The sequence below is a fragment of the Antechinus flavipes genome, chromosome 4 (assembly GCF_016432865.1).
Source record: "Antechinus flavipes isolate AdamAnt ecotype Samford, QLD, Australia chromosome 4, AdamAnt_v2, whole genome shotgun sequence".
NCBI lineage: Eukaryota > Metazoa > Chordata > Mammalia > Dasyuromorphia > Dasyuridae > Antechinus > Antechinus flavipes.
The window spans coordinates 338,119,914-338,136,988 of record NC_067401.1 but is presented as its reverse complement, the minus strand read 5'-3'; the positions used below and the strand labels follow the sequence as shown (position 1 = coordinate 338,136,988).

The following is a 17,075-nucleotide window of genomic DNA, read 5'->3' as shown; positions in this document are numbered from 1 at the left end:
TGAATGGCTTGTTGATCAATACACTTTAACCAAGCACAATTCCTAAGGATGCATGATGAAACATGCTACCGCTTCTAGGTGAAAACCTAATGGACTCAAGAGTACAGATGAAAGCATATTTCTCTTTCCTTTTTTAGGGATTTGGGGGAAGAGGGAAGGGAAAGGACACAGCTAATTTGGCAATTTGTTTTACATAACTACACATTAGTTGTAATGGGTTTTGTTTTTCTTGTCTTCTCATGAATGAGGAAGGGAAGGGAGAGAAGAGGATTCAGAACTGAAAATAAAATAAAACTGAATTTTAAAAAAAGAACCCACCATCAATTCTGTTTTTGCTTTTAACTTTATTTGGCAAAGCAGCACTGCATAAACTGTTCAGTAACTAGGACACAGCTTACACAGCATGTTAAATTCATATACATTATCAGCAATGAATTACAAACAAGAAAAACAATACTGAGCTACAAGTCTCTGGTCATTTCAAAAGAGGAAATATCAAGGGGAACTATGTCAGTTATGTCCAATCTGAACAGCCAAGTGTATAAGAGATATCACCTTTGATCTCTTGAAGTTTCATATATACAAATGCCTGGTTTTAAAGGTAACAAAGCAGCTGATTGATTGTATCTACTACATGCTATTCTATGACACCACATCAAAAGCTTTAAAAAGGAAGCTCATCTCTATTTTCTTAATAGCATCTAACAATCATCTGAATACAGAAAACTTGATGTTATAAATAGTGTCATTAGATGCACAGAAGCAATCTGATCAATGAATATATTGGAGCTAAATTAAGGACCCGAGAAGAGAAAAAAATCAACCTCCCTCCCCCCCAAAGTCAATATCGGAATTCACAAGCTATGTTTTTCATGATTTGCAGAAATCCCCTTCTGTAAATAGATGAACATAAAATGCAGGCATGTTAAAATTAACAATGCACAAATGTATACTCTGTGCCTCCCTTTCTACTAGATTGACTCTGTGCTTCTTTAAAAGAACTGGAAACCCACAAAACCACGCATTTTCATGCTGATTATAACAGTGTGACAAAGTTCGAAACAAGTTGTGATGCTGTTGGTTTTCAAAAAGCTCTTAGAACTGGAGATGAGCGATCCACTGTAATATTATATTCGGGTCAAGTTGATGTAGCTTTTACAATTCATCCCTGCAGAAGTAAAAAAAAAAAAACACCAAGTTACTAATCCCAAAGGGTATGGCCTTCTCATATTTTGGATGCAGTTATTAATAGATATGCACCAATCCCCAAGTATAGCAAAATGCTTAAAAAAAAAAAATCCCATATGCCGTAACTTCATTCAAGCCAAAGTGAAATGAATGTCAGCAATATCAAACATCTTTCATATGCTACTCTGGAGTGAAATGTAAAACACAAGTGCTTTTAGTCCTACGACTTTTATTACAAAGTAATTTTGTTCCCCCAAGACACTGAATTCAGAGACCATTTTCTGTAGACTATAATCTTGCTGATGACTTTTACTTTAAAGGTGGTACCTTGTATAACCAGAATTCAATTAGCCTTTAGTTATTTTTAAGTACATAAAATAGATCTTTTTCCAAACTAAAGGTTTTGGAGACTATGCATCCATCATCTGTACATACAATATACCTGTCAGTTGATTTCATAAACCTGCTTTATCAGCTCCAAAAAGAAACCACTCATTCAGCTTCAAATTGTGCCGCCAACGACTGCCAGTGAGAGGAAGGAATAAAAAATGCAATCTAAAATGGAACTATCAGAAAAGCCTCTCTAATGACCTTATATCTGACAAATGGCCAAGTGACCAGAAAACTAAGGTGGCTATTATTTTTAAAGTTTAAACTGGTGAAATAATATTTTTTATTCAGGGAGGTTTGTCCTACAGAGTAATTGTGAAATAATAGATCAGCTGTGTCTATTTTTAAAAATTTCTTAAATCATAACTGAAAATATTTTAAAATGAAAAAAAAACTTTTATACATAATTCTATTTTGTCTTGGAGTAAGACACTAATTATTTGCTCCATAACAAAAAATCAGTTCATATTTCTGTGATTAACAATATTCTATCATTAATTTTTAATACCAGAAGACAAGATATTTTAAAGAACTGATTTTCATTATAAATAGCTTATTAAGTTTACATATCTAGTGATATGCACAAACATGCATGCAAGCAAGCATGAAAAAATATTTGAACTTCAAAAAATGTATTTGCAAATGCAAAATGAAAATCATAATATTCTAAAGGCATGTAGAAGACATCTGAAAATATTCACATTAAGATACTAGACAAATGTTAACTTTTTAGATGAACATGAACCAATATTCAAGCTAGTTATACACCTAGAATACTTCTTTATTAAACTAAAAATAAAAAATGCATCTCAACAGTTATTTTAAAAAAAATTAAGCAAATCTAATTAGATATTAGAGGGAATTCATAACCACTGAAAATGTTTCAATACATAACAAAACAAACCTGTTAACATACATCAAAACAGCCTTTCTTTTAAAAATAAACTTAAGTCAACTCATTTTAAAACATTTCAATACTAAAAGATCTCTGTGGTACTAGATAGCAGATCTTATTGAATTATTTGCCACTGTTTTATATATTATATAATCTCCTTGAAGTGATTTAGGTGTGATTATGAGGTATAGTTTTTTATTCCTTCATTAACAATTTAAAATATTTTCTAAAATTTTAAAGTTTTTTTTTTAAACTATCACAAATGTAAAACATACCATGTTAATTAATTATACTTTGCATCTTTTGCAGGGGACCTTCAAAGTACAAAAAACAAACAAAAAACAAAAACAAAAACAAAAACTCTCAGTATTAAATGTTTTCTAAAAGTCCCATAACCAAAAAATCATGATGAAATTAATGCATGGAATTCAATGAATTCTTCCAGTCAGATCAATATTTATTCAGGATCCATTCTTTGCAAAACACCGGATGATGCATTGAAATCCAAAAGAAACAAAAGGCATTCCTAAATTAAATAAGTATAACAAAACAAATGAAAAATTGCTTTCCAGCTGGTCAAAAACTTTGATCTATTAACTCTTCAGTACATTGGAAAGAGTAAATTTTTAGAATAAAACATTTGTCTACACTCTATGAATTTCCAACTCAGAAGCGGAATCACCATGAAGCACCCCTTAATTTTTCAACCCAGATATAAGTCTATATCATTGACAAGACACTAATTTTGTACCTGGCATGGTATTTTATTTTAAATGTTAGTTTGAGAAATGTGTTAAAGGTAAATGTGTTAGGGACTCAACTAGAAAGTTACTAATTTGGCATTCTTTTCTTCTGATACTAACCAAAAACCCAAGGGCTTCTTTCAACATACAAAGCTTGAATCCATGTGCCTTTTTTTAAGCTTGTTTTTCCACTATAATTTATTCCCTACTTAGGCATGCATGAGAAATTCCTTGATTTTGGCCTTCCAATATAGTTACTACAGAGAAAATACTCTTTACATAATTAAGAATAATAATAGCTGACATTTATATAGCATTTTATAATTAAAGTCCTTGACATACATTCTCATTTGATACAAACAATCCACTGAAGCTGGTACAGGAGAAGAGAATAAAGTATTCCCTGTAGTTGCTATTATCATCCTCACTTTAAAAATGAGGAAACTGAAGCAAACAGGATTAAGTGACTTGCTCAGGGTCCCACAACTAGCAGGTGTCTAAGGTTGAATTTGAACTCAAGTCTTCTGATTCCAGATCCAGCACTTTATCCACTAAAACCATCAGCACCCTCTATAAGTAAAGGGAAGAAACTGAAATTAACTATTAAGCATTTTCCATGTGCAAGGCACTATACTAAGCACTCTGCAGATATTACATCTCATTCTTAGATACTATGACTATTGGGAAACAGGTTTACAGATAGGAAATTAGTGGTAGCCAGGACTCAAATTAAAGCATCTAGCAAACAAAGTCAGTACTCTCTAGAGTATTCCATCCCAGTTCTTTATTACTTATATGTAAAAGTTTGAGGAAAAAAAAATGCTAAAGAACCAAATTTATCATTTGCAGGAACATGAAGGGCATTAAGAACAACTAAAGTATAATTATTAACTTTTCAATATCCATGAAAAAATAAGAATTTCATCAAAACCACAGCAGAAGCAGCCATTGTTATGATTATAATAACCAATCTTGGTCTCAGAAAAAAGGATATGTACCCTCTTCTCCTCCCCTCTTTGTTGGAGAACCATGAGTTCTTGGTTATAAACAGAAAATTTACTAGGTCAGTGGGAAGAAGAGAATGTAAATATAGAGAAATGTTTGTAATTTTTTTAAAAGCACATCTGAACTTTAAACCAAACAGAAAGTTAAAAAAATTTCACAGTGAAGATTGCTAAACACTCGAGTCCAAAAAAGGGTTAACAAGCACTCTTTCTTCAGAATATCTTTTTAAAATAGGGAAGGAGCCTTATCTAACATGGATGGGTCAAATATGGCTCTGCCTAAAAAGAGGCAGAAAGGGAAAAAACCAAATGGTATGATCTATCTAGGTTTGTTCCAGACCTAGATTTTTAATAAGAAGCATGGGCACATTTGGCCACAAATATAGACAACAAATTCACTGTTCTCAATATTTACAAAGTAGTTTATAATATTACCCCCCTCAAAAATACAAACTGAAAAAGAAAACCTTTTCTTTTCTTAACCCACAGAATTTGATTTGTAGGTTTGATTTTATCTTTGTAATATACTCTAAATCCCAAAGTTATATTTAAACTATACTGTATTTTGAACTACAGTTTTTGTTTCAAGAAAATGCACTTATTTAAACAAAAATATCAAATACAGATCTAACAAAAAATGAACTATAATTTTTAAAAAATTATCCTCCAAAATTTGTTTAACATGACTGTACATGTCATGTTAATTTGAAACTCAAAAATTTGGAATTCAAAATCTTGAGTTGAAAACGTAATTGAGAAAAATAAAATACTATTAAATGAAAATAAAATATACACAAGGAACTGAAAAAAAAGAAATAAAATAATTCCCAAGAAATACAGAACATTTCCATAGTAAATACATATACTCTTTTAAATAGCAATTACTATAACATCCTACAATTTTGTTATAATCCAGTACCTTCCCTTTTACTTAAGTCCTTTAAAACTGGTTTTGTTTGAAGGTCTTCAAAATTATACTCTTTAAAAAAAAAAAACTGTAGTGTCTTCCTTTTTAAAATTCTAGACAGCAAAGTATTAATTGTGTGAGTTTCCCCAGGAGAAAAAAATGAAAATTGATTTTTTGACAAGTGAAAAACAAAATTCTACTACTCATCAAGTTTCAGTGATTTAATGAGAGCATTATTTGCATATTTCTTACTAAATTTTATATAGTTGCATTATATACCAGAATCAAATGGAACTGCTGACAGGCTTATTTTGCATGATTATATGACATATGACATATTACTATTAGTACAACTGTCAACAGCAACAAGGCTACTGTTAAGAGTTATCCTTTCTAAGCCTGGAATTAGATTGACCTGTAGTTCAAGGCAAGATTACTTTAATCACAACCAGGTGAGGAAACCAAAGCAGTTCATGGTGGACTATATCCCATTGTGGATACAAGGAAGACTGAACTAAGCTCTGACTCATTCCTGAAAACCTGACTAATAAAAGTTTTGGAATTGGGAGATTCAGCATTGACTCAAACCAAACTGGTTCTCTCTCTCCAAGTCAGGAGTTTAGGAAGCAGGGCTAAGGGGACAGAGGGCTGGATGAGGATCAAGAGACCTGCAATCTGACCCTAATGGATCATGGACAAATCAATTAACCTCTCAGAACTTCCATTCTTTATCTGTTAAGTAGGGGAAGTCAAATTTATATGAACTACTTCTCAGAATTGTGGCAAAATATATACTATGCAAACTTTAAAACACCATATGAATAAGTAGTAATTATTATTAAAATGATAAAATGATTAAATGGTCAAAACCAAAATAACCTACATGCCAGCTTGATAAAGCCTATAATGTTTGATACCTAAGTATCAACCTAAGTTTGATACCTAAGTTTTTATCCTTGTGCTTGACTTCACTATGGCATTTAACTCCAAGGAAATATGAAAGTCTCTAAAAGATAATTGCATAGATCCCTTTATGCTACCACATCCCTCCCCAATTTTCCAAAACTATGAGGTAAACAAAAGAAGTACAGACCATGCAATGATTTTTCTCCATTTTTAATGTTACAAATTCATGATGTCATAACGCAGAGGACTACTTTTCAAAGCATGGAGTAGCAGAAAAGTGACCAAAAGTAGCCCGTGTAGTCTAACTGCTTAAAATCCACACCCTTTCACCTTGTACGTGTGGAAGAAGAAAGAGTGGAATTGATAATCACTTCCACCTGGACCACTGCTTCTCTTTATCTGTTAAAGGCACGTATATCACCCCCATCAGAGGCTTCATTTTGACGCTGCCATCTTGTAGTTTGTCATATTGTTCCAGCATCTGATTTCCACCTGCAGGACCAACTGGTAAAATCAATCTTCCACCAGGCTTCAACTGATCTATTAGCTAAAATAAAGTAAAAATAAAGACATGAGTTATATTTGGGATCTTTTAGTCACTCACTTTTTAAAACTGTTCATCTACTATGCCTGTAAGCACTTCATATAAATCACATATGTTTTTTTAAGTTATCTTAAAAAAAAAACCATAGTAAGAATTTAAATTAAATGGTTGTCATTTATGCCAATCAATTCCTTTTAAGGAAAAGCTAAATGTTCTACCATAAATGACAAAATTATATGTCTATGACTCACTGGACAACTTAAGTACTGATCAGTGCTCATTTGAAGTAGTTGGAAGCCTTTATCTGAAGGTAAAAGATAGTTCTGGGGCCCCAGATATATGAATATAGACAGAAAAAAATGGATTAAATATAACACTGAAGCTATCATAGAAACTCTAGTCCCCAAACTATAGTCTTTTATAAAACTGGGCACCTAATGGATTCTGATATCGGAAAGGAACCAAGACAAAAATTCTACCTTCCTTCTCTCTCCTCCCATTTCAACTGAAGGAAAACTCCTTAAAAAAAATTAGGAAAATTTGGACAAAGTTAAATTTAGAAGAGGAATTCTTAGCCTTTTTATGTAATGAATGCCTTTGGCAGTTTGGTAAAGACTACCAACCCTCTTTTTTTTATAATAATGTTTCTAAAAGTGAAAACAAAATCCACAGTATTGCAACAGAAACTAATTATGTAGAAAAACAGTAGTCAAGATATTAAAATAAATCCCAAATTCAAAACATGCTTTTTACTAATATTTTACACACTGTACCTTCAAATTTCAAAGAAATAAACTATTCTAAATATAAACTGTCATATTTAAAAATAAGATGGAAGATCATATATTTCACAACTATGCTCAGAAGAAAAATACAAAACCAGACAAAGGATAATAGATACTTTATAAATATAGAACAGATAATTTTAATCATATCAAATGAGGAGAGGCAGCCTAGCTTAACAGATAAAGGCCTGGCCTTGGGGTCACAAAGAAGTAGGTAGCTATGCAACCACTGACAATTTAGGTAACTTCCTGATGCTCCCCAGGTCACTCTCTAATAGGACCAGTTGCAATCAAACTGGAATTTCTGCCAATGGATGAAATTTCTTGAGAATTCTCTACCTGGATTAAATTAAATTCTGGCAGTCACAACCCTCCTCCCCTACCCCCCAACATACACAAAACTTTTTGTTGGTGTGTTTAACAATCTATGCAGCTAGAAGAATAAAGTTTTGCAAGGGGGAGAGGGAATCTTTGCATTAAAGACCTTTGCCAGACATCTAAATTCTACAGAGAATGAACACATGCATGACTAAGCTATTCTCCAATAGTTGAATCACCAAAGGATATGAACAGTTTTCAAAAAGAATGCTGCCAACTACCATATGGAAAAGAAAATACTTTTAAAAACCTTTAGTCACACAAGAAATACAATTTTAAACACTGTATTCTGCCTTACATCCAAAATTCATAAAGATGGTGAAAGATTCAAGTATTTTCTGTTGGAGCTCTAGGAAGATAGAACACATTAAAAATATGTGTTGGAAACAATTTGGAGTTATGTGGGAAAAAATGCACTAAATTGTTCATACCCCTTTGGATATTTCACTTCACCCCTTATCACAGAAAGTGAGTGATTAAAAGGTCCCAAACAAAACAAAATATCCACAGTAATACAATACTATGAATACACAATAAAAAGAAAAAAGAAACATTATGCACTCATTTAGGGGGAATGGTTGAACAAAACTGTGATAGTTATATAATGGAATATTACTTTACTATAAAGAACCTTAACTATGAAAATGTCAAAAAAAATATGACTTTGTTGAATCAGTAAGGGGCAGAGGTAGCAGATCAAAATGAACACACACAATGATTGCAAATAATGTGAATTAAGTCAACACTAGAAAGTTGTTAAGATCTTCTATATAATGGCAAATGCTGGTTCCATTACTTCACACTTAAGCAGCCATCACTTCTAGTTCAAGCTCTTATCACTTCTCACCAAGGCTCTCACCAACAGTCTCCTTTTCTTTGGTATCCGTGGTTCCAGGTTTTCCTCCCTCCAAATCATAATCTAAATATCATATTATTAATATTCCGAAGACACAGGTCTGACCATGCTTTCAGAGCTTCATCACATTGTTTCAAATTTATTTCCTATCATTCTCCTTCCCCATTCCCATGTTCTAGCCAAACAAATACATGGACTGTTCCCTAAATTTGAATGCACATTTTGTGTTGCACAGGCTCTAGAATTATCTTCCTGAATTTCCCCTGTTGGAATTCCCCAGTTCCCCAGTTATCATCCCACACCTCCCCAACTCTGGCTCCTTCCTGAGCCTTCCTGAGAAGTGGGAATGGGGGGAGAGGTGGGGCATGATAACTGATGTATTCTACTTGAAGCAGAGATACTTGCAGTAAAGGAGGTATTTGCATATTAATAGCAGGGTGCTTATAGTAAGCACATGTGCAGGGTGCTATGGTGATATAATGGTACTATAATTGGCACATGCTCAGTATGCTGTGGTGATGTAATTATACTAAGGTATTTAAGGCTAAAAGAACTTGAAATAAATAGACTCCATATTTGACCATCCCTGGACTCCATCTTTGGACCATGTGGGTGCCTGCCTCATCACTCCTCCTCTAAGACCAAGGACTCACGCTGGTCCTCCAGAGAGCTAGTCTGGACAAGTACATTTTGGCACTTCTACATGGGGCTCTAGAAAGCACATTACATTCTGTCATCCCAATGTGGGGCTCTAGAAAACACACTACAGGTAAATATATTTGCTTATATATATATCTGTGCAATTCATGTTGTTTCCCCCAAGGAAAATGTAAGCTCTTTGAGGAGAGATAATATTTTTATTTTATCTTTGTGTCCTCAAGCACTTAGCAGAGTGCTTTGAACACAGTAAATACTTAATGCTTATTGATTTGAGTAGAAAAAAATAAAGAGTGATCATCATCCCTTAGTGTAAGGACTGCACATAAAAATATGATCTCTCTATATAGTGAGTGGTTTAACTTACTTTGTAAACATTTATAAACATGCTATTTCCCTTGTTAGACTGAAAGTTCTTTGAGGATAGGAACTGTCTTTATGCCTCTTTGTATTATCCCTAGCTGGGCATGTTTATTGATTGACTGATGAAGGAATCATAAATGTGAATGAACACTATGAACCAAATGGAAAAACTTCTTATAAAAGTAGACAATTTTTATTACTTCAACAGAGTATATTTTAATTCATTCATCAAATACATCAAATTTAATGAGTATATTTTACTATGAGGCAAGTCACTTTGAATGATACATCATGAATAAAAGACAGTCCCTTTCCTCAAGGAGCTACAAATACATCCAGATAGACTCCCTCAAATTATACGTAAGACAAATCTTAGCTCCCAGGGGTTAGGACAATTGAGAATTGTGACTATGAGGATTATAAATGTTTATTTATTGTGATAAATCAAACAGGAGCATTTAAACTCCCATTAGAATAAATATTTCCCCCAAATATGTCCTTTCTGTTGATGGAGGTCTATTCCTCTCCCCTCTCCATCGTCCCCCTTTCTCTGGCACTGCTCATAGCACTTCCTGTCCCTGGTCCTTTGCTAATCCCACTTCCCACATGAAAAACACTCCTGACATTGTGAGAGCTGGCCCCCAAGTTCTCTCTCTAGTGTTTGAGCCAGCTGTGTGACCCTGAGAAAATCACCCAACTGCTCAGTGTGCCAGCACAACACTCTGAGACTTTAGGTTTCCAGAGAGCAGACAACGATCTTCTCGCTGGGGAAGCTCCCTCAGTAATGAAATTTTAAGTCTCGACAAGAAATAAAACCACCACAATCTCTATCCACAAACACTTTACATTTCTCTGGGATAAAGGAACATATATAAGCAAGTAAAGTAAAAAGAAACTTGATAAGGAAGAAAAGCCTGAGGAACTAGAGATGAAGGAGATCCATAAGCCTTAAAAGAAAAAGATTTCTAAAAAGGAGATATAAAAGAACTATCTAATCTAAGATTGGGGTATGGTTTCTGCAAAAGGAGGGCAAGCTAATGCAGAGAAAGTATAGGATTTGGAGAATGACTGTTCAATTTTGGGTAGAACAGTTTATGAAAAGGGACAGTATGAAAAAAAGGCTGAAAAAATAGATGGAACTAGATTGTGGAAGGCCTGAAATTCCAAGTGAAGGAGTTAATATTTAATATTTTCTCCTATGAGAAATAGGGAAGAATATGGTCAGGTCTATCTATATGTGCTTTGTCTTCCATCTAAACTAAATTTCTGAAGGGCAAATGCCAGATACTTTTATCTTTTCAGCAACCTGTCCAGTATGATGCCCAACAGATACTGAGATGCAGATGATACTGTAGAAAAAAGCTTGAGATCCTGAGGCAGAAATCCTGGATTCAAATTCCTATTCCTGTGACCAGCCTCTCAACCTCAGTTTCAAAGCACAACAATAAGGAAAGTGTTTTATAAATTATCAAGTTCTATGTATAAATATGAACTATCATTGTCGCCAAATAGTTTCTGACTGGCATAATCAGAAGGACACAGTGCTTACAATTTAATTTGCAAAGTCTCCTTACAATGAATGCTAAAGGAACTGTCCCAATTCCTGGGCTATATTGAGATGTTCTCAAATATTGCTTGAAATAAAATATGCTAAGTGAGAGATTGTTAAAATACAAGTCAATCTTTAATAACATTACTTCAATAAAAAAATTAGGTGAAACAGATAATTAAATGTTGTTAATCTATATTTTAAAGACTAAAAAAAACACCTTTATAAAAATCTACTATAGCCTTCTAGGACCTGTGATTTTATCAATGTGGATAATATTCCCTCCACATATTCAAATCACAACCTTTTTTCAATGAAAAACTTTACGAGCTCCTATGAAACAAAAATTCATCACCTACAGGAAACCTACTGGTGACAAGCTTCTTTGAGCCCAACTAGCTTGGTCTTCAGATGATAAACAGGAAAATAATCTAATTACAATAAAAGACAAAAATAAAAAGGCTTACTGCTTGGGGCACAACTGGAGCTGCAGCTCCTACATGAATAGCATCGTAGGGAGCTTCTTCGGAGTATCCCAATCTTCCATCTCCCACTGTAAGAAAGAACAGTTTCATTTTAAAATCCAAACAAAGAAAGTAATATTATGAACTTATATGTTTAGTATGTGTGATGTAATTTTTAAATAGATCAAAAATTTAAGGATGGGGAAAGCTCCTCTATTCTAGTGAAATCTATCATCCCCCCCCTTCCACAAAATGGTATCTCCTATATTAAAACCAAATATATCAGACAGAATTTGTGAGTTTCAGTTCAAATATCTTATCATCAGACCTTTCTCCTTAATCAAAAATGTTCATAAGAGGAGTTAGCACATGTTGAAAATTAGTTGATCTTAAATTTATTTTAAAATGTATGGTTTTTTTTTTTTTCTTGACAAAATACTCCTTTAACAAATACATATACATTTTCATCCTCTGCTTTCTCTGCATAATTTGGAATACCTTTCAGTTTCTTTTATAGCTCTCTCTGACCTATCTCTGTTCAATCATATCCCTCCCACTCCTCCTCCCCTCAGCCAAATAAAACCAAATTAACAACTTCTATCTCTGAAAGGAATGCCTATCAATTTAGGCCCAAAGTTCCTGTAATAGAGAATGAAGCATATTCTTAAATAGACTGAAGGAAGTGTTTCTCTTTTTAAGTCCTTTAAGTCAGGGGAAAAACTACTTCCCTTCAATTTCATCCTATCTCAAAAAGTAATGCCCATAGTAATAGTTGCCAGATTCTAACCCATTGTATCTTTCCATCTCCCAATCTAGTTGCTCTTTTCTCTATTTTGATGACTACACCTTCAATTCAGGTTATATTTTATATTTTCATCCTATATGCTTTTTGTTTTGTATATGTATTTTTCCACATTAGTACTTTCTGTTTTAGATTGCAAGTCTCAAATGTAAAGAGACTGCAAGATCAACATATTTCCCTTTTATAGTACCTATATTATAGTACATGGAGAATTTTTCTTGATGATACTAACACAGGCATCTAATGTTTTTTACTGTATAAATATAACAATTTAAAATCTCAAAGAATGACAATCTTATAGTTCTTTTTATAACAATAGTTTTCAATAAAAATGTTTTTCTGATGATTAGTCATTTGTGTAGAATAATGAAGTGAAAGACACTGTACTTCTACTTGGATCCTAGTTCCTAAAAAAGTGGTTTCCAATATAATATTTGTATTTACTCAATAATAAACATTAAGACTATTTCAATTGTTAAACAGTACCCAACATATGCCAATTAATGAATGACATTAACTGGCTCCAAGAAAATTTTAGACACAACATCACAGGAGTCAATTACATAGAAACAAAACTAAGTGGACAGAGACAAAACCACCCTAGCAAGAAAGACAACAAAGGAGACAAAGCCATCTAGAGAAAGAAGCTTAACAAAGTAATATCATAAGATAATAGGAATGGGACCTAGACAATTGGAATTTAGCATGATATGTGTATTTATGTGTTAATAATGTTGGATAACAGTGTTCAGTGCCATTCAGAGGATGTTAACTATGTTTTTCTCCAAACAAGGGTAAGACAAAAATACCATACAACCAAAGAATCACAGATTAGAGCTCAAAGAACCCAAAGAGATCACTGAATTTAACTCCTTCATTTTACAAATGAAAAAATTGAGGCCCAAAGGTGTTAAGTGACTTGCCCAGCATTACATAGTTAAGTGTTCTAAGGCAAAATTCAAAACTAGGTCTTCTGATTTGAGTACAGCATTATGTCTGCTGAACCAAGAGTACAGAGATAAATCTTCAGAATGGACACAATTATCAAGGCAAACAAGGGCACATGATTTAATCTATTTAAATAACAGAACCCAACATGACTAAATCCTAGTGTTTATTATTCTGTCCTTAAATCTCTGCTGGCCACTGGCAAAATAATGGAAGTTCCTGTTTTTTTTAACTTAGGAAAAACATAACCAAAACTAGATTGAAAAAATAACTAAAAGATAGCCAATATATAACTTGCTATTGAAACTAAAATGAATGCTTCTAAACAAAGGTAAGTAAAATTTTTCTTCTCTCTAAACTTATTTAATCCAACCCCAAAGTAAATTTTATTTTAAAAATTCTATCTGCCTACATATATCTATGCAAAAAATTTCAAGTTGTAGTAAATTACAAAAATATTTATTACATTTCTCTTATACTCACCAACTAGTTTGACTCGTCCTGAAGACAAAAATGTTGGATCATCCTTTTTGACGTTACTTATTGAATCATCTACTAACTCCTTGATATGATCGATTCCTATGACTTTTCCAGTAGCACCAACCTAAAAAAAGCCATTTGGTAGCTTATTGTATTTTTTTTTGTTTTTTGTAATGTCAGTAATATATTATCTTATCCAAAACTTTTCACTGTTGTGAGAAAAATCAATTACAGTTTTTCTATGACAAGGAAAAACTTCACAGAATTTTTGTGCACACCTGACTCAAACTTTCTCATGGCCAACTTCTCTTAAAAAATGATATTTTATTAAAAAAAAAAAAAGACAGCAGTGAAATAGCTTTAATTAAAACCTTCAAATGTACAAAGTTATTTTCCTCTATTTTGATTTTCAGTACTATGTACTATAATACTCAAAAAAAAATTGCACCTTGCTTCTTTTAAGAATTGAATTTAAATGCTGTAATAGTATATACAAAAAAAATTTCAGTCACTCAAAGAAAATGCCCAAACAGTTCAATCAGACTCCAAAGGGCCCAGGCAAAGCAAATGACATTGAGTTTTTCTTTTCCAACTTTCCTGCCAATTCTTTCCCTTCTCCTTGCCCCTTCTTCTGGCTAGACCTTGACTCACTAACCCCCCTTCTCTCTTCCTCCCCATATACCAGAAGGTTTTCTGGGAGGAGATTTGGATTTCCCCTTCTTGGCTAGATGATCATACTTATACCCCTCTTCCCAATCTAGGAGGAACAAATTCCTTAAATTGAACATTGTTTTAAGGATAGAACTTAAAACTCCATAAATGCTCCAAAAGAGGCTTCCAGTTCAATCTCTACAGGTGAGTGAGAAAAAGAACAACCATCTGGATATAAAAGGTAAAGCAAAATCTGTCAATATTTTTTCCTCCTATTATGTGACTTACTGTCACTTAGGTTTTGTCCTTATTCCTATTACATTTATTGTTGGCAGAGTTTTCAAAAAAAAAAAGAAAAAAAAATCAGAAGGATTAAATATTCTAAAAATTCCAGTTCTGAAAAATCTTAAGATATTCTTAAATTAAATTCTTTATTCTTAATTTAAATTCTTGCTATCATTAGCAAAAATAAAAGTAATAAACCATAAAAATTAATCAAATATACCGGTGACCACACATTTTACAAAGGAACCTCTTTATGATGTGGTGACAATTAAGGCTAGAGCCAAGAAGATCCCATAAAAGGGCTCTAACAGGGCTCTCTCTTTAAAATGTTGCTTGTGCTCAGAATTTGCTTTTTTGATGGCAGCTAAAACTGAAAGAGCTAGAGAAAAGTATATCTGTGTGTAGATTAACCCACCATTTCCACTTGATCATAACAATTCATTCCACATTCACCCAGATAACCCTACACATAAAGCAGCACTTCAGAGTGAATAGAGTGAACAGAGAGACCTTATAGACTGGTTTCAAATCCTGCCTGTAATACACACTGGCTGCTGTGACCCAGGAACAAGGCACTTTACCTCTCAAGTCTCCCGATAATTCTCTAAGGCCATGGTGGCAGAGAAGGTGCTGACCTACATTGGCAGAAGTTCCTTGCCAGAAGCTTCCTGGTGATTCCTCACCAATGTGATTTCCTCACCAATGAAATCACAGATCCAGTCCCTATTAAAGTTGTTATTAATGGGTTAACAGAGAGATAATATAAATCTAAAATTAAGTTAAGCCCCAAGATACAGGAAATGAAGGTCAAAAAGAAGGTGCTCCATTAAATGTCAATCAAAAACTACAAATGCAAATGTGGTGACCAAGATGGAATGATGTGTAAACAAAACGTTAGTGCCTACCTCTCTCCAAGATGTATAGGAAAAGGAAAGTAAGGTTATTATCAGTATTTTTCTGTATTATCCAGAAAAGTGGGGTTGCCCTGAACGGCCAAGCAAGTATATTATTACGTATGGCCAGAAAAGAAAAAGAGCTCACACATAAACAGAAGCTTGTTGATGATATTCCTTAAAAACCATCCAACCATGTTCTGATTATAATCAGGATTTCAATGTAAAGTTCTCTACTAAGGAATAGAGCAAGTACCTGGCTGCATACCAGTCTTTCTGCAGTTATAAATATATATATATAAAACTCCTGCAGTTATAAAATTAATTGGCATTTTGATTGTAAACTGTTTTTTGTTGTGTTGGTTAGTGTGCATCCACTGATATCTGGAAGAATGAGCAAAAGATTCTAGACCACAAGACTAAAAGTCAAACCATCACATCATCAACATACAGTATTCCAAAAAGCACTCATCTCAATAAGATGACAACTACCTTCATGTATCACCATTATATTTCTTTTAAAATTTAGACTATATTTTCATGAGTTTTTGTACTATCCTCATTAGTATTTAAGATCACTGAGGATATAAAAACCATAATATCCCCCAAAGTACTGTGCACATAGTGAAAACTTTGATATAAAACTTTCATAAAACTTTACAAATCTATATCTTAAATTTAGTTAGATTATAAATCATATATAGAAAACAACATAGAAATACATTGTTATGGTTCCAGTCCTTCCCTAGATGACTAAATTATCAAAGGTTATGCTACAAAGCACAAAATTTAAAAAAAAGAGAATCAAGTTGAAAAAGTATGCTGCCATCCAAGAACAGCCCAAACAACAGAAGGTTCATCATCAGGTAAAGAATATTTCTGACCTAAAACCTTAGGAAGCAGTGCTTAAAGGCATTTAGGCACTGTACTGTGCACACTTACGAATACTTAAATGAAATCACATAATTACCTTTATCACTAAAGTTCAGGGTCAGAACAAAAATGACATTTCTTACCATACGGGCAAAGCAGGCAGTAAGGATTCCACTTCCAGAACCAACATCAAGAGCTTTGGCTCCATCATGCAACTGATCAAACAGAAGTTCTAGAGCGTATGCATGCTAACAAAGAAAAACAGAGATGATGATGTAAAATAATTACAATTCATTTTAATTATTTTTTCCTCACCATTCTAAATATATCAAATAGATTTTAAATAAAATTGGTCAATTTTCTTCTTCCTTTTTCCTTTAAAACACATTTTTAGTTTTTATATTACAAAACATCCTGTGATCACTCCCATTTTGTGGGAGTTCTCTTATAACAAGTAAAACAAATAAAAATAGTAATATAGTGGACTGTATCTGGAAGGGTCACATGATATTTT

The 17,075-nt window shown here is 33.2% G+C and overlaps 1 protein-coding gene across 4 annotated transcripts in view; it reads right to left on the bottom strand.

The window, feature by feature from the left end:
- Positions 1-324: 324 nt before the first annotated feature.
- The window catches only part of PCMT1 (protein-L-isoaspartate (D-aspartate) O-methyltransferase), a 93,384-nt gene continuing 76,633 nt past the window's right edge, over positions 325-17,075 (bottom strand). For 2 of the 4 annotated variants that reach the window (XM_051997932.1, XM_051997930.1), the window contains exons 4-8: positions 16,705-16,809; positions 13,863-13,983; positions 11,633-11,718; positions 6,411-6,580; positions 325-1,168 (exon numbers count right to left, since the gene is read on the bottom strand). In XM_051997932.1, the coding sequence (XP_051853892.1) occupies positions 1,156-1,168; positions 6,411-6,580; positions 11,633-11,718; positions 13,863-13,983; positions 16,705-16,809 (495 nt within the window). In that variant the 3' untranslated portion in view covers positions 325-1,155. Of the gene's footprint in view, positions 1,169-2,748; positions 6,581-11,632; positions 11,719-13,862; positions 13,984-16,704; positions 16,810-17,075 lie in introns of all 4 variants that reach the window. The other 2 variants (XR_007953653.1, XM_051997931.1) reach the window with 2 other exon arrangements.